This window comes from Buceros rhinoceros, unplaced genomic scaffold (assembly GCF_000710305.1).
Source record: "Buceros rhinoceros silvestris isolate BGI_N320 unplaced genomic scaffold, ASM71030v1 scaffold6380, whole genome shotgun sequence".
Classification (NCBI taxonomy): domain Eukaryota; kingdom Metazoa; phylum Chordata; class Aves; order Bucerotiformes; family Bucerotidae; genus Buceros; species Buceros rhinoceros.
The window spans coordinates 627-26,034 of record NW_010388947.1 but is presented as its reverse complement, the minus strand read 5'-3'; the positions used below and the strand labels follow the sequence as shown (position 1 = coordinate 26,034).

General features: G+C 43.2%; 1 protein-coding gene across 1 annotated transcript in view; it reads right to left on the bottom strand.

Moving 5' to 3' along the window:
- LOC104489940 (EH domain-binding protein 1-like) overlaps positions 1–24,883 on the bottom strand; it is a 125,705-nt gene extending 100,822 nt beyond the window's left edge. Inside the window, exons 1-2 of the mRNA XM_010132164.1 lie at positions 24,780–24,883; positions 54–111 (exon numbers count right to left, since the gene is read on the bottom strand). Of these exons, the coding sequence (XP_010130466.1) occupies positions 54–111; positions 24,780–24,883 (162 nt within the window). The remainder of the gene's footprint in view (positions 1–53; positions 112–24,779) is intronic.
- Positions 24,884–25,408: the final 525 nt, after the last annotated feature.

Below are 25,408 nucleotides of genomic sequence, written 5' to 3'. Positions count from 1 at the left end.
AACAGCTGACTCTGCTTGTCACTACGCTGGGACTTACTAAGCAATCAACTAACCTTAGAGGATTTTCTTCGGCTTCTTCTTGTCCAAACCACCACAAGTTTATCTGGCTGCCTGTTGAAGATAAGGAAGAAACAGCTTAAATTACAACAAGATCAATATGTAAACAGTTTATATTAAAACTTCATACATAATGACATCCTTAGTGGATACATTATTTCTTAAAAATAGCTCAGCTAAAAACCACTCTCAGCATCAGTCATTTAACAGGAAAAATAATGTGTATTTATAGAAAAAGGCTGTCCTCCAATCCACACACAACGTCATCATTCTCCTCCTGCTCTCCTTGCCTGCGGGCATCGCCCCATAGCCAGCAGCACACCTGAGCAGTTCTTCCATGGGGCAGAAAACAGGATCCAGCCTCTTCAAAGACACCTTGGAAACAATCCAGAGCCCAAAATACACGTCAATGCAAACTCCAGCTTGAATTTCTGCACAGGTTCACATTGAAAAGGTGCTGCTAAGTAACAAAGAAAACAGGCAATTTCACTTTTTCTTCCCCCAAAGGATTATTTTGTCTAATTGGACACTTCAAACAACATTCTTACTCCTCAAAACCCTCTTGGATGACCACAGATTGATAAATGGGAGCTTCCTCAACTTTTATTCAGAGGGACAAACATGCTGAAACTCAGCGTGGCTCTCCAAGCAGCTGCTGATTTGGTACGTGTAATGAGTGTAGATGGGAACCACAATAAAGTACACTTCCAGCCCAAATCATTTTCTCTTTAAAAAAATTTCTTAAGATTTATGTCTGGGTCAATAATTACAGCCCTATGACTTCTACTTTATTAGTTTTACAGTTGTCTCTGAGCAATTTTTGATATTGACCTAACTTCCAGGCTTTTTTTGGGTTTTGGCCCATGATACACTTCCCATTGCATGACCACACTTCTGGTCCCGCTTCCAGACCCATGACCCCTCTTCCGGAGACTCCTGACCCTCCATTCCGGCTTTGTTTTCTTGCTGATGGCCCAAATTCCATCAACAAGCCTGACCGCAAATCCACCCCCCCAAGTGATTTTCAATGGAGTTCATAGTACGGAATGTGTGACTCCGCCTGGGAAAAAAGTGCTACTCAGATTTTTGAGACACCGGTGTAAGAATTCTCTCATTCCTAAAGCCAACAGCAACTCCTGCTTCACGTTAAAAAAACCTAAATCATGGCGGGAGGCGGGGAATGACACCCATGGATGTTACCTAGAAAAAGTCAAGATACAACGCACTGAAATAATTATTAAAACACACACCAAATAAAATCCACACAAGCATTCCGAATAAAAGCAGCAGCATTCACATGGCTACATCATCTCAGGGAGATGTGCTTCCTAACTAACTCTTCAGATGAAAACCCAGCTGTTTTCATAGCAATTTCAAGCTATGGCCACCACGTGATACACCCTCCTTCAGCATCATAAACCTGGGCTGCTCATTAACCGACAATGAGAGTAAATACAATCATTTATGAAGAATTAGGCTGAAGACCAGTTTCAGTATAAGTTTACTCTATGAGCTCAATACAAAACCCACAATGGCGCAAGCTGAACAAACACCGATGGTCAGCTATTAAAAAAAATTAAAAAATTAATTTCCTGTGCTGCACAAACAACATTTCTCATTCCTTTAAACCCACCAGCTTTTAGATAGTCACGTACTCAGCTCCAGCAAAGCCAGTATGTTTAAAGTAAGGAGTAACACACTGCTAACCCTAAGACAGTGGGGTTGGGTAAGGGAAAGAATTGGGGTTTTGATGAACAGCTACATCTCCACACTAAGTAATCGCTTTAATCTACACAATTCAACGCCATCAACTTTTGCCGTATCCATGACCGTCCACAATAAAGTAATAAAAATGTTCCCCAGATTGGAAAAAACTATGTCACCTGATCATCACCTTACATGCCACAAATTTCAACAACTGCAAAGGAGGTTGTGCAAGATTCAAGGTCTTCTGAGGTTTGGTTTGATCGTTCCAGGAAATATTTGGCACAATATTTTGATTACAGAACTCTCCAAATATCATTTGTGCAGAAGGACATAAAAGTATCAGTCTCCTCTCGGCTTCTGGTTTGCAAAAGAAGCAATAACATTAACCAGGACCTGTTTCTCCACCAAAGTTACCATTTGATAACAACAAAAAAACCCTATGAAAGGCTTATGTTTAGAATCTGTCATTGGAAAGAATTGCTAATGCACTTAACTTTAATTATTGCTGCTTTTTATTTAAAAATTTAATTAAAGCTAACGGCAAGAGCAATCACTAACAACCTTTTGGTGAAAGGAGAGAAAATGGGTAAAGAATATTTGTTTGTAACAAGGTGTCATTACGTTTAATCATATTCAATAAAATTCAGTGCTGTAATGCCCAGGGTATCTTTTTATATGAACACGGACACATGACAGCCTGAATGTTTGTTATGGCATCAAACTGCCCAAGTGTTGGGTTTCACTCTTTTTTCCTTTTCCTTTTTTTTCTGTTGAGCTTGTTTCATTCTTACTGTGTTTGATTTGAACTGCATTAATTATTATGGGCTGCTAGATTACTCTTGTGAAGCAAGCTTAGAGGAGTATAATTAACAAGAGAAGCAGCAGCGTTAGCACAATAGCATGCAGATGTACCTATTGAAGGATAAAAATAATTACTTGAGGACTAATGTCAAAGTACTTCTGATAAGAACTACTTTTTTTTTTAAATAACCTTTTGTCCCCTCTGCACTGCATACACTGGCATGACGTGCAAGGTTTTCATTAGGAACCAGCCTTCCTCCCCCAACAGCATATGTGATCGCTGGAACGCTGTGGAGGCTCTCTAATGGTCTCTTAAAAATAAATCCGATCGATTCTATACCACCATTCATTTGGGATGAACATTTCTTTTCCTCATTTTACAGGTAATTACTTTGAAAAGCTCTCTTTGCAGTGCGCTGTTCTGCACTGGGACCTACATTGTGCTGTGTATTACCATCAGCCAAGGAGCTAATCAAGGAACAGCCTTGTAATAAGCTTTATTCTTCAGTGTTTCCTGTTGGTCACAATCAATGAAATTCAGTATCTGCCTATAACTCTAGGAAGCCCAGTCAGGTCACCACTGATGCTTTAAAGAGGCCTGGAGAGGCTCTTTTTTGTACAAGATGCCAAGACATATCCACCAGCAAATTAAGGTAGGACGGCTGATGTGTTCACCCAGCCTGGTGGGTCTGCTCATGCTTCACTACAGACTCCTGCCTACGGCCTGTGAACAGACTCCTGAACCACCTCACAGCATTACATCAGACTATCAAAACAGCAGTCCCCAAACCTAATTCATTGCCAAATATGCATAAAAGGAGACAAAGCTTGTTCTTCCCCTTACTGCAACCATCCAGCAGTCTTAGGCTGGGACATTTCCAAAGAGAAAGCAGTAAAACATGCACAGCAAGAGGACACCATAACTGAGATCCCTCCACTTCTGCATCCTCACTTCCCATGCTTAACACAGAAAATTCCTCCTTCATTTCTTTCCACCAGAGGTCTCTACATATTTTTTCAAGACAAGCAGTTGAAAGACCAAGATTTTCCTTCTGAACTGAATTTTAGGGTTTTTTTAAATACACCTGCAGCTAAGCAGAGCGGCATCCGCAAGACTTGTGTCTCAAGATTGCGCTTTGCTTTTCAAAAGAAGCTCTACACTGGCTTTGCTTGGTTTAAACAAAAAAAAAAGGACAAAGCAAGACAAGATGACTATTTTACAAGTGCAGACAGACCTGTGAACCTGCACAGTGTCTCTTTGCAAGCCTCAGCGTGGACCATGTAGTAAGTGCTTGCTGATGACTTGGATTTCTTAAACCAAGCACAAAGTTTGCAGAATGAGCTGGACTAAACAAAGCCCAAGTTCGTCCATTATTCAGAACAAGCGACAAGGACAGATTCAGCTTCATTTTTCAAGGAGTTATTGCAGCAAAGAATCTTGAGCAAAACATACGCGACAGGACTATCTTGGAAAAATCTTTTCTTGAAGTTTTTTGCAACAAAATTTTATATTGTAGAAAACCGATCCCAGTCTTCAGAAACTGTGTTTTTTAACATCCTTTTGGCAGTTATGGGAGGACGTCTTGACTAGTCCCTGAATTTTACGTCACACCCAGCTGCCCCACGTGTAGCCTTCTTTGCCTTATCCAATTTAGCCTTGCTCGTCCCACGGAGGGATTAAGAGCACTGCACCAGAAGGACCAAGCACATTTCTTACCTTGCTCTCCTGTAATCACAGACGCTCCCCTTAGGTAGACATTTATTCCAGCAATGCTTAGTCCACCCATTTACACCACACTTCCTACCACACCAGGGCTTAGAAACTCCTCCCAATACTCTATAATAAACAATGCCTACAGAAAACAAGAGCTGTTTAAGGCCACCTGGAGGCTTGATTGTAGTATCAACCTCCCCAGTCCAGTAAGTTCAAAGCACTAGACCACCACTAAAGGCAGGTCAGGTTTTGGTGCATAGCTAGCGGGGCTCCAGTTGACTGGCAGGGAGGAGCACAACCTAACGGAGCCATTCAGCCAAACCTGAAATGGAAAGAGTAGAGTGTGTTGCTTTAGACTAGAAAGTTCACAGGTGGCTACCATAAGTCAGATCTTTTTTAGACATCCAGTTTTCCTTTTTATCAGAATATTTAGTCTTCTACATTTCAACAATAATGAATCAATGATTTTAAAACAGCTTTCAGTTCAGTGTTGGTATGTTGCTCCTCCTAAGCGGCACGTGGCAAGAGCAGGGACTACGCAGACCTGCTCGCACAGTCCGCCTGCTCCTGATCCACAGGGAACTCGCTACTCTGATCCTCTTCCCCACAGAGCTAGGGCCTGGCAACTGCCAGGAGAATAAACACGAACTGTTAGAAATTAAGGCATTTTCACCTCATACATAACAGCATATTTGAAAGATGGTTTAAGAAGGTGAGTACAAGACCGTCTACCTGCTATGAAACCCAAGTGCTGATGTGGATCTCCTGCGTGCAGCCTCCACATCGCGTGCCTCCTCAAGGAGACACAAATGATCAGCATTACCTGCCTCTTTCCTCAAGAATATCAGTGTTTGCTGTGGTGTAAAATAAAACAGACTCGTGACGAGAACGAAGGAAACACAGTTTTCGCAAACCTGAGCAAGTTAACCAGGAATTTTGAAGTCAAAATCCAGCTCCTGTCCTGACTATACAGCCTTCAGAAACTTTTCAGACATTGAGCAGCACGAACTCTCCCTTTGATTTTAGACATGCTTCATGACCTACCTACACCTATTATCTATAGACCAAAGATACCTCTGCATGACAATGTATGTGCATTCCTGAGGATACCTTAAACTGTTGTGTTATCCCTTCTTATTTTCAAGCACTGCAAGTGTAAATGCTAGATGTATTCTCACAATAAAAAGTGCAAAAAGCAGAACTAAAATTCTTTGACTGACGAAAGGTAGCTTCCACCCATCAAAAACAAAAGCCCACATTAAACAATATATTTTTATATGAAAAATACGCAAGAGGCTTCTCAGCACACCATTGCCAGTTTTAATCAGACCCCATTACAAACGGATCCTATTCCATTTTGCGTATTTTTTTTTTCCAACAGCATTCCAAGAGAAGGCCCTTCTGTTTCTCAATCTGGAAACAGTAGAGGAGAAAAAAAATGTTTTTCTGCAATTCTTTCAGAACAGCAGAAAAGTGTGTATCTTCCACCAAAACCACAGCATTAGAAATTGAACTGTTCACAACAGAATCTTCGCCCAATTTTGTCTAAAACGGGTTTAAGGAATTCTGCATAACCAACTCCAAGCAATTAAAGAAGAGGTTGGTCTTTTTGTTCTTACAGCCCAGGGAGCTTCTCGTTCACACGGACAGAAGACCGGAGGTTTTGACCTCCTTTCCACAGAGATTTCAACGTCCGCATTAGCACTCTGACAGAGCAAGCTGCAGAAGTGACAGTGCATTAACGTCTCCATCCTCCTCCTCTCCTTGCAACCCTAAAGAAACTTACAGTTCAGTATGGACAGGAGTAGGAGAACCTGGCACCGTGCATCTCTAACAGCTCCTTTCCAAACCAAAAGCACTAGGGTTTTCTCATTTGTTTTTGTTTCTAAGGCCAAGTTTCGGACCACACAAAGCAACTTCTGTCATTTGATGATGCACAGAAATTGTGAACAAACTAGAGGTTTCTGAACAGGCAGCAAGCACGGAATGGTACCAGCTTGTAGAGTTTGTCTAGGAGAGAAAGTTCATATTGCCTGCCTCAGATGCCTGAATGATGGGACTGAGATGCTTACACAGTAATCAGTGTTTTTAATTAAAAAGGCTGATAGCTATGAAGAGCAAATGAGTCTAAAATACATGGCAGACAGTCTGCTTCTTCAGTACCAGAAAGTGTGAAAAGCTTGAATATATGCTTGAAGCTATAAAGACAGTTCAAACTCTTGATTTACACTGCACAGAAGATCGTAGCCCAACACTGGGCTGGGCGACACAAGTACATAGCAAGCCAAGGGACAGATCTATGGTACACTGTGTCCACACAGGCAGCAGCGTGAAAGGGCTGGGATGATACAAACTCATACTTCATCTTCTAAATGATGACTTTACTGAGCCCTAAATTAATCTGCACTTATTCTGAGACATGGGCACTCCTGGCTCCTGCACAATCAACTCTCCATTTAAAGGTTCCTCATCTGTCAGGGAGAGAGGAGTTCAAGATCTCATTTCTCAGCTCTGATTTTGGCATCACCTCAGCTCTACGACCAACCACGGGATTATGAACTGTCCATCTTCAAAGCACCAGGTTACAGGGAGGAACGCTCCTCAACAGCTGGGGCACCACCTTTCTGCCACCATTCAGAGACACAAAACAAGACGATCTCACTAACTGCAATAATGCACCAGCCACTGGAAACCTCCAAAGCAGCTGCAGCATCAAAACACCAAAGAGAAACGTGGGAACCTAGCATTTAAATTTGGGTCCCAACTAGTCACACTTGCATGTTAAGAAATAAAAACATTAATTACCAGAGTTACAAAATTTTTGCATATGATTTCCAAGGAACTGGGGTGGGCCGTTAGAAACCACTATTGTTTCCCATGACACCCCATTTTATGTTGGTGGCCTTTTGAGAGCTCGTTGAAGATGGAGGTACGGCCACAAGAAGTAAAATTATTTGATCAGTATTTACAGCGAAATAGCTGTTTCAAAGACTGCAGAATCAGAACAACTCCTCCTCTTCCTGTTCGATCTGTTTAAGTTGCCACACTGCTTCCCAGCTGCCTCCTGAAGCAGAAGTTAACACTTCCGATTACACAAGGTGATCACAAAAGCAACACCATTTATTTCTATTTATAGATCACCAATTCTTCCCCTAGAATTGTATATCTGAAGTCCAAAATTTTATATCATTTTTAGGAGGCCTTTTAACAATGCCCTCAAAGTCACACCCCTGACTCACATCCATCAGTAAGTATTGGCTAAGAAAACAAAAAAAAAAAATGCATGTGAACTCATGGATACTCAAGAGACCAAGCAAAACCTCCTGCCAACACAAGGGGCTGGATATGGTAAACAAACAAACAAAAAAAAGGCAAAAAAAGTTTCCTAACTGAAAGGCCTCTATTTCTATTTTGAAACGTAAAAAAAAAAAAAACCAAAACCCGCAAAAAACAAATAAAACCAAACTTACAGCTTAAAAAAAACCTAAACACACCAACAGCTACGGACCTAAACAGATTTTGCTAATTGCTATTGTTTGTAAGATGCCCAACAGCGATCTGAACTAGATTGTAACTAATTATTTCAGGACCAGCTAAGCTGGAAGTGGATTGCATATTTAATACAACCGTTTTAAAGCATAAAAAAATTACATCTTTCAGCCAGCCAGGTTTTTCTGTTTGTTTGTGGGTTTTGTTCTTTTTTTTTTTTTAAATAATCTTAATTATCTTCCTCTGTGATATTTTTCTGTTACAACCTCCCCAAGGTACAAAAGATCCTTTGCATCCCCACAACTTTGAGACACAAACTGTTAAAAATGAGCGCTGCCCCTTCCTTGCTTACGTTCCCAGCAAAGACACAGAGATACTGCCAGCACCAACCTTTCCAAAGTCTTCGGTTGAGACCTTTTGCTACCAGTCACACACCAAGATTGTAACAGGAGACTAAACCTGGTCACTACGCTGGTTACCATGAGCCCTCTCCCTTCTCCATGGGCTGTTGTGGTTGGTATTTTATATCTACTTGAGGCAGACAGAACCTATACCCTCTCCATCCTACAGTGAAATGACTGCGTTTGAGCTGAAGGAACTTAACACAGGGTACTTGTAAAGGAACATCTGCAGCCACAGAAGAGACTCCTGGATGCTGTCCCGGTACTTTAACAGGCGGATCTGATGTCTTGCAGGCTGGATTCCAGTCTTGGACCATTAAATAAGACAAAGGGATAAAGCGACAGAGCCCCTCCATCCCACAGAACACCAGCTTAAAAGATTAAGTAATTTGGTCTCACCCTAGATTTCAATTTTACTCTAATTTAAAATCTTTTTATCTGTAAACACAAATGTGTCTGGTGTGAAAAGCAGCTCTCCTTGGAAGCAGAAAGGTGAATAAAAAGGGAGGGCAGGCTGCTTCCTGGAGCGAAATACACTCTTAATCTTGCAAAGTGCTGAGAGCCACCCACCCAAAGCAAAAGACGAAGCCTCTGAAACTTATTGCAACACCTTGTTGTGCCAAGTGAAGAATAGGTCCCTACAGTGAAAGGCAAAAACCTCCTACCAGATTAAGTGCTGCAGGATTTGTCACTAAATGAGGATAAAAAGGAAAAAAAAATTAATTTCTAGCTTTTAGAAGGGTATTACAGTAAACAACATGAAGATAAGTTACTCTAAATTCTTAAATATCAAATCAGAGGTTTAATAGATTTGCCTAGCTGGGGTCAAAGAAGCCTAACGAATAAAATCCACTCTATAAAATAGCCATCAAGGGAATTGGAATCAATTTTAGCTGTGCAGAGTTCACAAAGAACAGCGAGGGGGGAAAACAGTTATGTGCAGAGTCATCAACATGGACAATAGGGATGTGTGGGCACACAAACTCCTTGGATTCTGCAAAAATAAGATTTTCCACATATTTCAGCGTATTTGACATAAAATGCACTTTTCATCTTTACAACAAGTAAGACTCAAAAGTTGAAGCCTGCAAAAATTTAATGTGTTTACTTCTGAAGCATTCAGATGGAACATCAGCCCTGCAGGGCCAGCCCTGCACACGCTGCCCACCCCAGCGGTACGAGCACTTCAAAACGACAGGTAGGCCCACGGAGGAACGCTCAGGAAAATTAGACCACCGGGCTACTGCAGCGAAGAGCACATCTCCCGAACAAGTGCGTTCACAGGAGAGCCCAGCATGGCTTCATTTATGCACTTCATGCTTTAACTCAGCTCTCCGTATCTTTTCCAGTTTCTGAGCGTAGACGAGACGTTACACAAAACACTTATCTCAGCTCGATCTGTTAATTTAACCTCATCTCTTGGGCTCTGACAGATAAGTGCTGGCATATCCAGCTCTCGCCGTTTTACACGTTACCCTGCGCAGTACCCACACCTTCAACAGCTTTTTTTCCCCCAAAGCCACCTGCTGGAGGAAGTGCTACTTCTTACTTCTGTCCTTCGCACTGCAGCTCTTGGGTGGACCTGACCTGGCAAAGGCAGGTGGGCAACTTGATAGGGTAAAGCCTTTAACTCCTTCCACTGCAGTTGAGCCAGGGCTCTTATTTCTTATTGCTCTAGCCGAAAAGCTAGTGCTCGGTTTTGACTTGTACAGCATTTGGGTTTGTTCATTTTGCAGCCAGACAAGCCATATAGTACCAAATGAGGTGTGAATTTACTCATTTACTTCCACGCAGTTAATGCTCAAAGATGCTTCGGGCATCCCTCAAACTTCAAAGCCAATGAAAATAAGTGTTTTGGAGAAAATTATGAAGTCAAAGCGTACACCAGCGCCAGACATGTGGCTTTCGTAACATCACCTCACGTCACTGGAACAATGTAAAAAAACGCTTTGAGGTCCCCAAAAGGGGCAGGTTGGAATTCCCAGTGGCAGCTGTGTGTGCCAGAACCTGATGTCCTTCCACTCACACACAGGTAACACAACAGCTCCTACAAGCGCTCTCTGCCTCCACGACACGTCATCTCTGAGCTGCAGGACCCTCTGTAAAGACAGGCAGTAAATCCAGAGTGCCCGCGCCACGTCTGACACGTGGTGCCCGTCCCCAGCAGCACGATCAGGCGCACACCACCAGCTTTCCCTAAGGCCAGCAGGCGCAGCCCTTAAGACCGAGGGGCTGACAGCCCTCCAGCATCCCACAAACAAACCATGTCCCTCAGCCACAGGATGGCAGGTGGCAGAGCAGAAACTGGGGCCAGAAGGGCCAAAGTGTAGACAAGCTCTTGCATCAGACACTTCCTGCCTTACCTAAGACAAATGAACCTCTCCATGACTGAACAGCCCCAGGATTTGAAAATCGATGCAGGCTCCCACTTCCTCATCAGCCATACTCTGTCCTCTCGTAAGACATGGATACGGATCATGTGCAGATAGAACACCCAGAGGGGGAAAAAAGGAAGTATCCAAAAGGCAAAGATGAAGCCGGCTTCATCACATAAATAACAGCTCCAGAGACAGAACAGGTAGCTGTGTTTTTCTTCTGGCTTTGAAGCATTTGATTTCTGCACAATCCTGGACTTCAAGAATCCGCTATGAACTGGACTGGCAATTCTGAAATGGGTGGTGGAGGTTTGCTTCTCGGAGTCACTGTCAAGGGCTTAGGCTGTCTCTGACCGAACTCAGAGAGGTTCTCAGTTTAGCCTCATAAATATTTCACATGTCTCATATGCTACCCTATCTCTTTCCAGACTATAAGTCACAGGACAGATAAGGTGGAGCAACAAACAAGAAAAATAATAGTAACAAACACACTGCATGGAATTCTTGGCATTTTTTAAGGGTAGGAAATAAAACGCTACTTTCCCTGCCCCATATTCACATTCTCTCCTCCACAAACATCAGATTTGGGGACTGATTTTGTGGATTCAACATGAAAGAAAAAGCTACCAGCCAAAGACCAAGCAGAAAATAAATCACAGAATAAATTCTGCAGCGATGTAGAGGGGAAAAAAAGGGCTCAGCAATTCTAATCCAGCCAGCGTATATACATACTGAAGTCAACGAGTTTAAGAATATTCCAACAGCTCTGATTGTACCGCAGTAATGATAAGCCTATACCCTGCTGCGCAGCCACAGCTTTGTTGGAAGTTGTAACTGAGCTCCATCCTATCAGTTTTATTCCCAAAAGTCCTCACAGGGCTTAACAAGATCTCTTCATTTAGTGCTATAGCTTCTACATAAACACCTCTTTTAAAGCACTCTGAACTGTCAGGCAGACTGTCACAACCATTCGCACGTGAACCCAACACAAACGGTGTCGGTCCCCTGAACTTTTCGCACTGGAGTAATCAACATGCAGGCTTTCAAGCGCAATTACATGCTTCAGGCATCCATCACCTGTACTGAAGAGGAGCGTGGTCCCTATGGTTACTGTCATTTCCTAACAACTCCACCTCGGGATAAAACATTACAGAAACATCAGTCGAGAAAGGAGGTACTTAGAGCTTAGTACAAATTACTTCCTTCCCCTCAGTCTGGCATTTAACCATTACACGTACTCTTAACTATACATCACTCAAAGGAAAATAAATAGAAGGCAAACAAAAAACCCTCCCACATCAAAAAGTTTACTTAAGCTCCTGCATCAGTAGCTGTAGATCAGCGATCACGTGGTCACCTCCTCTCCAGCACCACCTTCCTCACTCTTCTCACGTACTCTGCTTCACTGGTCCTGTTCTACCTCAACACAACGTTCTGCAACAGCTTCCACCTGACTCCACACAGTCAAAGATGCTTGTAAATGCCCTCATTATTAACAGGATTCAGAGTGGGGAGAAAGGAAAAAAGGGAGGGGGGGGAAAAAAGAAAAAAAGGGAGGGGACATTTTAAGTTTGCAGGGTGTAACTTGCAGTTTCCTCCTCAGTCTTGCCACAGTAACCGTGCACACATGCTATTCCTGTCAGTACTGAGAGGGTTTCTTGCACCTTCTTCACAGTTCCTCTGTATTTCAGTTTCAGAGATACAAAACGGGATCATTTTTCTCCGTCACACAGTGGTTTTACAAGACTGGATTAATAACGGAGCTCTGCAGCGGCAGAATTTTTGCACAGAGAAATTGTCAGCACTTGATATTTATTTCGGCACAGCAAAGTGTCTTTCTGTTTAGTACCACCAAATGGAGAGCTGCTACCTTCTGACCTTAAAGGAGACATAAATCCTACTTATAAGTAATTGTGGACGTCAAACTGTAGGAAAGGCAACTGAAGATGATTTGTGCATGCAAATGAGGGAGTGATAGGAAAGATGACTCGTCTACACAGTTGCAAGCAGAATGAGAAGCGGAGAAGACTTTATTTCCCCTTCCAAATCAAAAATACCTACGTAGAAAAAAACTGAACAGAAATTATTGAGTCTGCTCGGAACAAATGAAGGTGCTAAACTGACTGACACAGAACAAAAATAACTTTCACTACTACTTATAGTAACTGAAAACCTATATAGCTTTGCAAATTGTTCTTTCAGTACTCTCAAAAACCTACTCTGCAGCTTCTGGCTACATCTGGTAGCGAGAGAGAAAGAGAGAGAAAACACCGTGTGCAATTTCTTTGCTGTGACTAGGAACTTGCCCTGGGATAGAAAAATTTAAACTCCCACAGACACGTGTACAAAAACACTTCTCGGGTTCAAATAAAGTGAGAAATCATGCTTTGATACAATATTCAGCTCAGAAAGTCCGAACTGTAAATCAGTTCTTATCCTCCTTAACTACTATAAAAGAAGCTCCTTCGAATGCACTCAAAATTTTTTTTTAATGCTGTATGATATTAATAGCCAGACTTTTTCTAACTGTGCCTTAAAGGCAGAAATATTTAAATAATGCCGTTTGTTTTCATTCAGCAGAAAAAGCATTCCTGGAACACTTTAAATTTAGGTGTCTTCTTTACCAGTATGATTGTTACTATTGCAGTCACTCGAAGAGAGGTGCAATCATAATTAGCACTCTCCAAGAAAAGATGTGACTTCCCTTTTAAGAGGGTTTCTGAAAGAATTGTGACTGTTAAGAATTATGGAAGTAAAACATTAAGATGCTAACATTAACATTAAGTTCTGTGTTGGAGCAAAGCCTCATTTCGGTTTTATTCCCATCCGTGACGGCTGAGCAGACCGGCACCAAAGCCAGCTCCTGTCCTGCCCTGCCCTGGGACCCATCCAGGGCTGGGTTTACAGCTCAGACTTGGAGTGCGAGTAATGATGGATTACTTCTCCCTTAAACAAGGCAGAGGCACAAAACCATTTTCAACAGTCGAGGCTTGCTCAGGGTAGTTTTTGAGCAACAAAACTACTTCGGTTAGGGAAGCTACTCCGAACCATAACAGTTGTTCTGGTACAATCAGAAATACAAATGCACTTTATTTTGCTACAGAAGTGCTTGAACTATTAACTAGTGCAGCTATTTCCATAAAAATGTCTCTAGATCATGTACTTCTGTGCAGCTGCCTCCTGCCTTTAAGGGAAGAATAGGTGCTGTAGGACATAGAAGGCACAGTTAAACAGCAGAGCTGCTGCATATAGATGAGGTCCAAGTATACATATGTGCGCGTTGCTTGTTCAGCAAAATCAACTCTGAAAGCTCAGTGTGACACAGTAAGTTCCCATTTTCACGCAGGCACATTTTGTCATAAGAATTTTACGTGACCTTGGTTAGCAAACATCTGAATAAAATGCAGGAATCTGCTTAGAGCAGAAAGGAATTGTATTCGATAGGAGAGTAAAGGCCTGGGGTTTACTACAGTATCGAGCATTTCGGTAACGTTAAATACTTCACTATTTCAAAGCTACATAATTTACCAGCGAGACGGCTTGAGGCTGTAAGGAAAGTGAGATTTCTGGCCCCGCTCAGTCCCTGGCACACCTGGGAACCTCCCAGAGTGACCAAACATGGACAAAATTTGACACTTGCTAGTGACAGACATCCCTTCTGCTAGTCATCACCAGCATCCAGGCCTTCCCTCCTCTTAAGATGGTCCAACAATATATTGATTTCATACACACACGCCGCATCTTGAGCTATCTATTTCTACATACTAGGCACAGATGATAGACTTCTCCGTTCCACGTCGCCAGCTTCCAGAAATGTCTCCCTGCTGCTTTTAACTTCTCCTTTGCTCTGGGGGATGTTCAGTACGAGAAGTTAAGACCCCAACAATAAAACCTGTGCTAACCAAAGAGGTGATGTCAGCAGAAATACAAGAAGGTTCCACGGCTGCGCTCTGAAATAATTATTTTTGCTTCGTGCACCGGTTGCTAATATTTAGGTCACTGTTTTTGCATCTCTGTATTCCCTGTGCAGGCAGGCCAGAAGACATTCCAATAGGGAGAAGAGCCTCCCGTTCTGCTTCTCCGTCAGCTCAGCTCCCCTCGCAGCCCGTCCTGCCCATCCTTGAGCAACAAGCAAACACTCCACGTAAAAGGCTGCAAGGACAGCCAAGAAGCAACTAACTCCGCAGGAGAGGACCTGAGGCAAATCCAACCCAGTCTTCTCTGAGCCCACCTTCGGCACAGCACAGAATGAAGAGGAGGACTGAAAACCCACTCTGTGAGGCTAACGAGGCAAGAGGTTTCTGCTTCTCCGGGCCTTAATGGGGTTTTGTCAACAAGTTAGGGTGATTGTAGTCTTCCTATAGTCAAGAGTAGCTCAAGATTATTTTCTTTTTTAAAATTACAGTTTGCTGACTTTATCACTAACTGCAAATCAAGCAAGCAACCTCCTTTTAACAGCTGTTACTAAAAGAAGAAGTGTATTTTTCCCTCTACAGAACATGCTCTACTTCCCTAAGAACAAATTTGTCTGAAATAAATCCGTTTACTGAAGTCAGCATTTTTTTTTTTCCAGGAGGAAGCAGACGTTGTGCATTGTAAAGACTTTATTAGGGTTCACTCTAGTCACAAGACTGAATCCATAGGCAAAAATTTCCTACTGCTGTACCAAGAAACAGCAATAAGAAAGGGCACAAGGGACTGCATCTGCAGCAGTACTACAGCAGCATCAGCCACACAATCAGTAGTACTGGACCTGCTGCCGGTGGGTACAACGAACACCAAGCACCAAGACCAGGTAACCCACAAACCAAAAGCACAGCTCATGCGGCTGTTTTTACGCTCATTTCCCCCCGAGACAGGGCTTCTCCTGAGGCAGCTAGAGCAGGAGGTGGCTACAGTAACAGATGGGGAGCAGAGAAACACAGAAATGGATCTAGCAGCAACCTGCTCCAAAAATACACTCGCACAAAGGGCTGTGTGGAAGCACAAACCAAAACCAGCTTTTTACCTGCCGCCATGGGGTCTGCCCAAGGCTCCTCTCTTCTCTCCAGAGGCCCTTCGTCACAAAACCCATGGAAGTAACAGCTGGATGTTTCCACCCCCATCAGCTCTGGCTAAAACTGTCTGCTGAATTGTCTGACCACTGCAACGCTGAATTTGATGGCCAGACAGAACTACAATTACATCAGCCACTGTGAAAATTCAAGATGTTAAGGTTACTCTTGGCCATCTTTCAGTTCAAAACGAAAACAAACAAACAAGCCAACTAATCCAAATCCCGTTTACTATATGAGAAAAGGAATCCATTGGAAAGAAAATAATTCCTTTACTGTTTTAAGATTGTCTGTGCCTTGGTATTCTGAAAGGGGATGCAAACACTGGAGCTCAGAGCAGCCATCTAAAGGGTGGAAAGTAAACAACTTTAGCAAGAATATGAAAGAACAAGAGCAAAGCCTGCAACCCAAAATTCCCCTTTCTACATGTGCAAATTCCCCCCAAAGGGGGGTGAAAACACCGCTGTCATAAGTGTTTTTAAAAAGGATCTTTTAAAACATGTTAACAGTAAACAGGAACCGTTCCAAATACGCCTCAAAACCAAGTAATGCTGCACCAGATTCTTTTGCTTTTTGTGGTATGAGAGGAAGTGGTGAAAAATGGGTCAGGACTTTCCCATTCTTTTTTCTTATGTATCAAAGATAAAGGAATGCAAGGGGAAGTTTTATGAATATTCAATCATTAGACTCAAGAGACACTCATTCCAAGGACTCTATTCAGTCAAGATCTGCACTGGAAGAGAAAAAGAAGTTAAAAAATCTTGTTCTCTTGAAGTTTTTCCTCAGCTTTATACAACTATTGCTCAGGTTACCTGCAGGAAGAGACAAGCCTCTAAATCAGTTTTACAAGAGACAGTAGGTACAACCTGAAGAAAAATACAGCCAAGCACTTAAGAACAGCCAGACAGACTCACCCATATGCCAACGTGGCCAGAGCTGTGACTCCGGAGCTATAATCATGCCAGGTGTTACCAGGAGCTGTCAAGGTTAAGTCCTCTGCTAATAAACCACAGATAAATCAGCAACAAGTTGGTTTGGAAATTCACAGGCTGCTGACTTAGATCTTTGCTGGAAAAGAGAATTAAGCCGTTTTGACAGCTCTTTTCTGTCCTTTTAAATCTCCTCCTATGTACCGCCATAAACAAAGGGATTCAGAGTTTACTTAATGAGCAGTCACTGAAAGTAAAGGAAGTTCACAGCGCACGCTGAGTGGCAGTGTACAACGTGCTGCCAACTGTATTCCATGGTCCAGATTCCCCAATTACTTCATTTAACATGGCTTTCGATATTAACAGGACTGGCTATGCAAATACTCTTCCCAAGCAGAGCTGGGAAGGAAAAGTCAGTTTACGACAGTGGATTTAAAAGCACAGCCCTCAGTGCATTAGTCTTTGCCCTGCAGTTCAAGACAGCTGTCATCTCAGGGCAGCGGGCAGCAACAGAGCTAATGGAAAGCCCAGAGCTGACTCAGGGAATGGTTTTGGTCTGCCTGGTCTACAAGGAAGGTGATGGGGCTTGTCCCAGCAGGTGGAGATGAATATATGCTCCCAGCAAAGCTGCACCCCCATCAAAACACGTCTCCCACCGCAAGAGCCAATGCCACCCATCTGGCAGTTCCAGACAACTTGGACCCACCAGACAAGGAGGCAAGCATTACCTCTTGGGTGAAGTAAGTGGCGGCAGTGAACATGCCGAGTGACTGGTCATTACAGTTGCCTGCAGAGATGGCACCAAGGAAACAAGAGGTACTAATGTGAGCATGGGAATATGGGAGTTAAAACTGGTGTGACATGACAGTCTTACAATGCGCCCAACTGTTTTAATTCACTTGTCTCTGCAACCAGAAATTATTTTGCCCTTGTGATGTTTAATCAGCAAAGTAATTTTTCAAAAGAGATCTATTAAGAAAAGACAGATTGTATCTGGTAGCGTGCTGTTAGGCTCACCCAAAACAAAGCCCACAGAACGACTGCAGGAGACTGAGTGTGCACATGAGAAACAAAACCTGAAACCAGTTTGTACTAAAATAAATACACAGAGCCACAGAGATCACAATTCAGCAGCTGCAAACAGTTAAGCAGCTGCAGAGCCTGGCCTCAGCTTTGGAGTAATCCTCAAAAAAGTCTCCTTAAATAATAACAAACTAGAAATAAAAGAGACCCTCCCCAATGATGACTCTCCACTACAAAGAGAGCTTCACCAGGCAAACAAGAATTACTTTGGCGCTGCTCATCTTCACAGGTTTCCAGGCAGCTGGAAACTCTGGTTCAGAAAGGCCTGCTCTTCTGATTCACCAGAAAAGCTTGTGCGTTTGGAAGGCCTACAGTGACAGCACAGGGCACTGACTCAGGATTGGGGTGATTTAGCTGAAGCACTTTCAGATGCTCTTGCCGGCAGCTGTGGCTCATCTCACCCCTCTGGCAGGTTTTCCTCCCCACTGCAGCAGGGCAGCATAAGGGAGGTGCGTATGCTCCTCAGCCGTGGCAGTTCATGCTCACCTTACAAATCGGACCTGAAGTTGACGGCAGTTAACAGGAACACACCAGGCAGCCTGCCTCTGCTTCAGGGCAGAGGAAAGCAGAGAAGACTACTGTTAAGAGACAGCGACATCTCAGCTCCGCTCTTGAATCCAGAAAGCCTCGTGAGTCAGAGCCTTGGACAACAACAGTGTTAGTTATGGTTCTGCTAATTTTAGCTCACGCTTAACCCACAGTTCCCAAGTTCCTGCAATGCCTTTCCAGGTGCCAAAAGCCACAACTACCCTATACCTCAACTGCCAAAACATACAGCTTCCCAGCTGCGAGGCCCCGATGCACTCGCATAAACTGTAGGCTGCAGAAATACATTTTTCAAATAAAGACAACAAGAGGAAGTCAACAAGAATGGCTTTATTTACCCTATTGCTGTGTGCGTATCTTAAAATAAGGAACTAAAGTTCAGGTGCATAGTTACTGTGTTTCAGAGTCCACTCCAGGACAGACAAGATAGGCTTGGTGCAGAGGGCAGCTTGGGAGCGTCCCATGGCAAGGTAGCAAAGAGCCTGCCAGGGCCAGCTCCTACCCCAGGGAGCGAAAGGAGAAAGAGGGAGAAGGGAAACAAACACACACTTCACACACTCCCCTCAGAGTAAAGTGGGAAAGCTTTTAGAAGTAAACAACTAACCCCCCTGCCCCTGTGTTCTCAGAAAGCCACCCAAGCAGAGTGCTTTTACTACCGTAACTGAAGGGTTTGGTTTGTAGTAAGAGCGTCCTCAGATTTAGTCAATCTTACCAGCCTCCTCCTCTCCTTATTCACACTAAACTGTGAAAGGGCCTTCAGCTCTCTCCAACCAATTAAAAACTAATTGAAGCCACAGACTGGCACTGGATAGCCCGAGCAGCCTAGGAGACTGAAGACTCAGCTCAGATGAGGCCTACACAATGTCATAATATTTCGTTTTATTTAACTGCATAACACAAAGAGCTGAAAAGAGCATTCACAGGAATCCAGTCCTGGAAACAAAAAAACCAAGAAAAAAGCCCCCCAAAAAACCCCGCAAACCACCAATCTTTGTTGCAGATGAAGTCCACTGGGTTCAGTGGAACAGGACACATACTTTACTGGAAGGGTGCTCAGTGCTTGCAGGAACAGAGCCAGGTTTTATTTATTTGTAAAGCTCTGTGAGGAAGTTACACAGACATAGAGTTTCTCTCTCAAAAACTAAAGTCAGGTTAGAATGCAAGTTAACATGTTTTATTTATTCAGAAGACATCCTCTCCCTGTAACTAAATGAATGACAGACCGTTAAGAAGGATTTGTCTACAATTGGATATAACCTCATCTTTTCTGCTTTAGAAAATTAGTTTTGTTACTGCTAGAACAGAAAACTATGTCAAGGAATTGCTGGAAAGGATTCTGCCTCTTCAGAACAAGTATTAATGAAAACCCAAATATTTCTACCTTACAGATACTAAACTCCATGCCTGCTGCTACCAACGAGGTCTTCCAGGAACTGGATTCAGAGTTTCAGATACACTTGAAGAGTCGCAGTAAATAGAAAATGGGTAGAAGTATGCAGCACTGCTCTGGAAAAGTCAGTAGCAAGAAAGACAAAGATACAAAGAGAAGATGCAAGGTGGCAGAGGAGAACTGCTTTTGCATATGGATGGCAAGTGTGATTTAATGGACTGTGGGAAGAAAGGGACAAGACTGACCTGGAAGTCAGCTGGTGGTGGTTATTTGGAAAGATAAACTTGACACACAATTTAAGCCTTTAAAAAGTCCTCAGTCAAAACTGGAAATGAATGGAGAAGAAAATGCTGAAGTGTATTTGCAGATGGGGATTAGTTGGTGTGAAATCGGAGATCTCAAGGAAGAGTGTGAGGAGAGAGTATGATTTAATCGAGAAGGAGAAAAGGAGCTAAAAAGCAGGAGAAATTGCATGACGCTTTCCTTGCACAAGCTCTGCTTGTTTGGGTGTATACCTACCTGGCTAAGGCACACAGGCAAAGCCGATCAAAAACCCAGAGAAGCAAGCCCACAACAAGAAGCATGGTTCACAGCAAAGCTGACTCAAAATGATTCTGAACTGACCTGTAACCATATCGCTTTCTGTCACAAGTTTCAATCCTTAATAATTAAAAAGCACTTCAGTGCTCACTAAATGCCTTCCTAACAACCACGCAAAGCAAGGAAATGAACTGAGCAATTTGACAGCCTGACCCTGTACAGGCAACCCCTAAGGATTTCTACAGCAACCAGTTAACTCCAGTTCCCTCGGTGGCCTTCAGCACTGAAGAGTTTGCTGGAAAGCAGCAAGCAGAAGGCAAGCAGACTGGTGTGAACCGTGGAATCTCGGAAAAGCTCGTGTCTCTCCCATGCACGATGCATGCCAAATCTTAAAATTCCTGCAGCATCCAGTTATGAAACAATAGAAGAGAAAAACAGATGGCTAAAGCCTTCTCGGGGCGGGGAGGGGGGAAGATTAAGCCTTACTTCATTTCCAAAAGAGAAAGATGTATATTTGAAAAAAAGAGAACCTACTTCAGATCATATCTAACTGATACCAAAATAGGTGACTTGCCTCATGGAAATTAAGCCTGTCTTCAGTTAGCAGCATACAAAAAAAGCTTAACCCTTTTAGAACACCACGGCTCACTGTATTTTTAAGCAGGATTTAAAAGCAAAGCGTCTAATTTGGGAAATGACAAGTATTACAAACACTGTAAAAAACCAACATATTTCTCTCTCTCTCTCTCTCTAAAGCAACAGCTGAGTGACAAACCCTGTAGAAAAGCTTCCTTACATTTACTCTTTTCCAGAGTTTTTAAGCAGTTAGCACCTACATTCAGGTGGGCAGCTTTCTTGCTTAGAAAAGCATGTAATGGACAATGACATATTAGGACCTTGGCAACCTCAACTCTAAGCTTGGCCACTCGCCGTGGAAACCAGTCAGTACTACACCTGAAGCCTCTTTGACTTGTGAGATATCACACAAAAATAACAAAACATAAAAGCCACCCTAGAGAGCTCACCTGTTCAGCATTAGATGCTTCGTCAGCTCTGTAACACAGCTATGACAGCTTCAGGTCTGAGTACTAGAACTGATCTCCAGTCCAACTAGGAATTCTTCCTCCTGCGAGGCTCCGCTGCTGAGCCTGTGCCTCAGACAAGCCTTGACTCAGTCGCCTGAACAGAGGCCTCCAGCAGTGGGGAAGCCCCAGGGTACAAGAGATGCATGCCAGGCTGGCAGGCTTGTCACAGCATCAACAGGGGACCTGGGCTTCTCCAAGCTGGCAGCAGACCAGCAGTGCTAGACACTAGCGTTCAGGCAACTGAACCGGGTCCCCTGTGAGAGTTACCACATCACACCTGCCAGCGATGCCCAGCACACTCATCCCACACAGCCCCAGCCTGCTCCAGCAGCACAGAGCAGCAACCAACAACCTTTCAGCGTAGAAGCCCAAGCGAAATGCACAAAATTAATTTCTGAGTTCATTCAACGGCTCTGCACTGAGGACAAGGCCTAAATAAACTCTCTCCTACCATGCACAGTCCTTCCAGGCCTGAACTGCAGCTCACTGGTGATACTGGGTGGAAAATACTGTGCTGATCCAGCTTATTCCAAGGGTAAGTGGAGGATGACACGCTCCAGCACTGCCAAGCAAGCGCCTTTCAGAAAAAAATCAAGTGCTTATATGATTAATGCAAAGCATGACGTTTGCACAGTAGCAGCAGTCGCTAATCCATATTAAAGACCATGACTACATTTATTTATTTATTTTTAATGAAAGGCTTTAAATGAACCAACTGCTCAATTTTTCAAAAGGTACTGAGCAGCCCCAGTGATTAGGTCTGGGTCAGCGGGAGCAGCCAGAATGCCACCGAAGCGAGTCAGTCCTGTTAATGACCTGAAAACAACGTTTCCCTAATGAAACAGTGACAACACTAGACACTCCATCACAACCTGTGTGTGCGCCCCCCAAGTGCGCCACCAATGAAAAGCAATCTCCTGAGAGTGGCTGCCTTTAGTCATTAGTAGGGACAAGAATCAGAAACTACAGAGAGCAGAAAAAGCAAGGAAAGGGAGTTTCGGCCTATGCTGGACAAACGCTGCTGTACCTAGAGATAATCCTCTTACAGAGCGAAGCAGCAGCACCAGAGTGGTAGCAACTTCCAGCTTAACTCCAGAAAAAACAGAGCAGGAGCTATTGTGAACACCAAGTTTAAAAAAAAAAAATCAAATCAAATCAATACAAGCCCAGAGGAGACAAAAAGTATTAAAGCCCACCAGACATACACCCAAAGCTGCAAACCACACACGAGCAGTTACAAAAATAGTCATTTTGTGAAGAGTTAGACAATTGTAAAGCTAACAGAAGGCAGCAGTTCACAGACCAGCCTGTTCTGGGCGTGCACAACCCTCGCTCACAGACACATCTCAGTTTTTCTGACTGCATTGTCATTTATTTCAAAATATGAATGGAGCTTTCTTTCCTTCCAGAAACACTGCATTGTTAAAATGCCAGTACATTAAAATAACTTACTGCTTACTACGTTTCGATCAAGCAAACTACAGACGACAGCACTGGCACTTAATACACACCGAGCGCTTCCAGCAAGAAAAACTCCAGCATATGGAGTTCATTTCTCCTGTTTTGTTCTCGCATGGGCCAAACCCGGAGACAAGCCTTAGGAACAGCGGAAGCAGTGATTCTGGCAGTGCCTCTCTTCTCCAAAGTTAAAGAAAGCCTTAGCTGAAGGTTCTCAAAACACATAAATAGTTACCCTTCTGTTTCACACAGGAGTTCCACTTATGGCAGAAATAGCATATTGTAGCTTGCCTGCTTAAAGAGCATTTTTGTTAAGGTTCTCCAAACGAGAGGAAGCAGCACAGAAAAGCCCACAATCAAATGACTGTGTGAGGGATGGTTTTTCCCTATTGTTATTTTTCCTAGAATTCATCCACATTTCACCACCACATCACTGCTTTGTCACTATCAGCACAAGCACTGATCTCACCTATATTACAAATTCAAGAACGTAAAATGACGGTTCAGAAAGACAAAGTATTTTTGTTATTTTATTAGTTGTATACCCAAGGTTTTGAAAGGCTGATTTACTACTTCACATACAGGCACTTTGCTAGGTGGGCACTCTAATTTATGATTAAACAATAAGCTAATTGTTTCTAAAACAACAAAATTGTTCACAAGAGAACATTTGTGGGTGACTTTTTCTTAAACCAAGTGAAAGTTCCTTGCAGACCCCATCTCAACGTTCCCCTGAAGCATTCATACTTCAGCGCTGAAGCTTTCTGCAAATTCTCAAGCAAGGAGTGAATCAAAGCGAAAACGAAAGACAAAACAGGCCAGTCTATGCAAATGAAACTTTCTAAAAAGTAATAAACACACTTGCCGAAATAAACCAAATTTAACGTGGAAAACTCTTTGGCCTGAATTAGACAGTAGATCCCATAATCAGGACAGCCTCTCTCAGCATCTAAAATGTTTTTATTTGTAGTTTGTTCTGTAAAAGCAAGTTCAACTTCTACTTCTTAAAAGTCTTCCAAAACATTTTAGGCAAGAAGGTCACTTGTTAAAAAAAGAATTTTAACCTGACAGTGCTCCTTTAAGACAGCACAGCCAGCAGCCTTCCAGCGTATTTGACAGAGATTTCCAACTCCGAGAGACAGAATTTAAATTTGTAGAGGCAATTACTCATAACCAGTGAAAGCAGCCAATGCAAGTGCCAGACTTGCCAACAAGAAGGAAGGCCAAGTATTAGAAAAGAGGCTGCAGTTTATTACAAGGCAATTTGAACAGCTCAGTCCAAGAGGTCTGGAAGGTACTTTCCTCGTCCCCTGACGCTACAGGCTCACATTAATGCGAGGAATTATGTCAGTAACATCAATATTCCAAACATATAAACCAGCACTTAAGTATTTGTATAATGGAGATCTTTACCTGACCGTTTCAAAGCTGCTTCTTGTCTTCCCTAGCAGATTTAAGCTCGTTTTGCACAGGAAGGAAGATGCACCAGACCCATACCATTAACTGCTGTCAAGTGAGGTCCAAAGCCATCCAACAGGACCCACCACTGCACAAAATTCTTGTCTGACTGAACAAATACCTTAAGACAGTTCCCAAGGATCTGTCTCTTCCAAAGATGGAAAGGAACAAGGAAAAGAAGAAGGAGAGACAAGACATCTTCAGGTAAAAAAGTCAAATCGAGATGGCTATCCATCTCAGATTAAAGCACCACCATCTTCAGGACTGATCTCAAACACCTCGGTCAGACAGCAGCAGCAGCAGGGAACACTCAGCACCAAAGCTGAGTTGAAAGTTTGAAAACAGCTTGGTTTTTTTCAAGCAAAAACCACCGACCAAAATCGCACCACTAAGTCACAGACGTTAAGCCAATAAATGCACCATCCTCTGCATGATAACAACAATGCCAGCTAAGAAAAGCAGAGTACAGAACAAAACCAACAGGTCCAAGACAAACAGGTGGCAAAGCAAGCACTTCTCAAGACAGACAAGTACCTCATGTGACTGCTTCTGCGACAGGCAGGCAAAAGAAAGCGGGGGCAAGACAAGACCAATGCGCACACACCAAACAATGCAAAATGAGCAACATCCCTCCTATTCCAGCACCAGCAACTTGCTCCACCATTTTTGCAGCAACATGACCCACTTCTTACCATTTTTTGGTGCACTCAACCATCAACTCCTGGTATGAGGCCACGAACTGGAATTTGGATGCGTGTTTCCCAACACGCTGCAGTCTTTTCCAAACTGAAGCCATGATGGCGAGTAATGCCAGTCCTCTTCCACAGTAGCAACGCCGTGAATACCAGTGTAGGTTTAAGAATGTGTGTGCTCGATACTAGCAGGTTTATACACAGACAGAGGAAAAACAGCGTGTGGGGAACCTGATGGGATGTCTACAGTTCATATTCTGTCTTTCCCTTCTCCACGGTAAATCCCAGTCTAGCTGAATGGCTCATCACTGGCCAGGAGCTGCATGCAGCAGGAGCAGACAGGTAATTGAAAGGAAGTTCTCTCATGGAATCATCATTCCTCATACAGCAGATGATGTGGAGGCTGAAGGACTGGAAAACAAATAAGAGAGGGGGAGAAAGCACTGGTTAACATACCCCATACTACAGTGCAGCAATTATATGTGACCTCATATCTCTCACACAACTACAACAGACCACAAAAACATACCCCTTTCCTGTTGTCATTCCCACCCACCCCCAAATAAATAAATAAATAGATAAATAAGAACGCTGCAGCAATTTCAGGAATGCAAACCACGAGTCTGTTT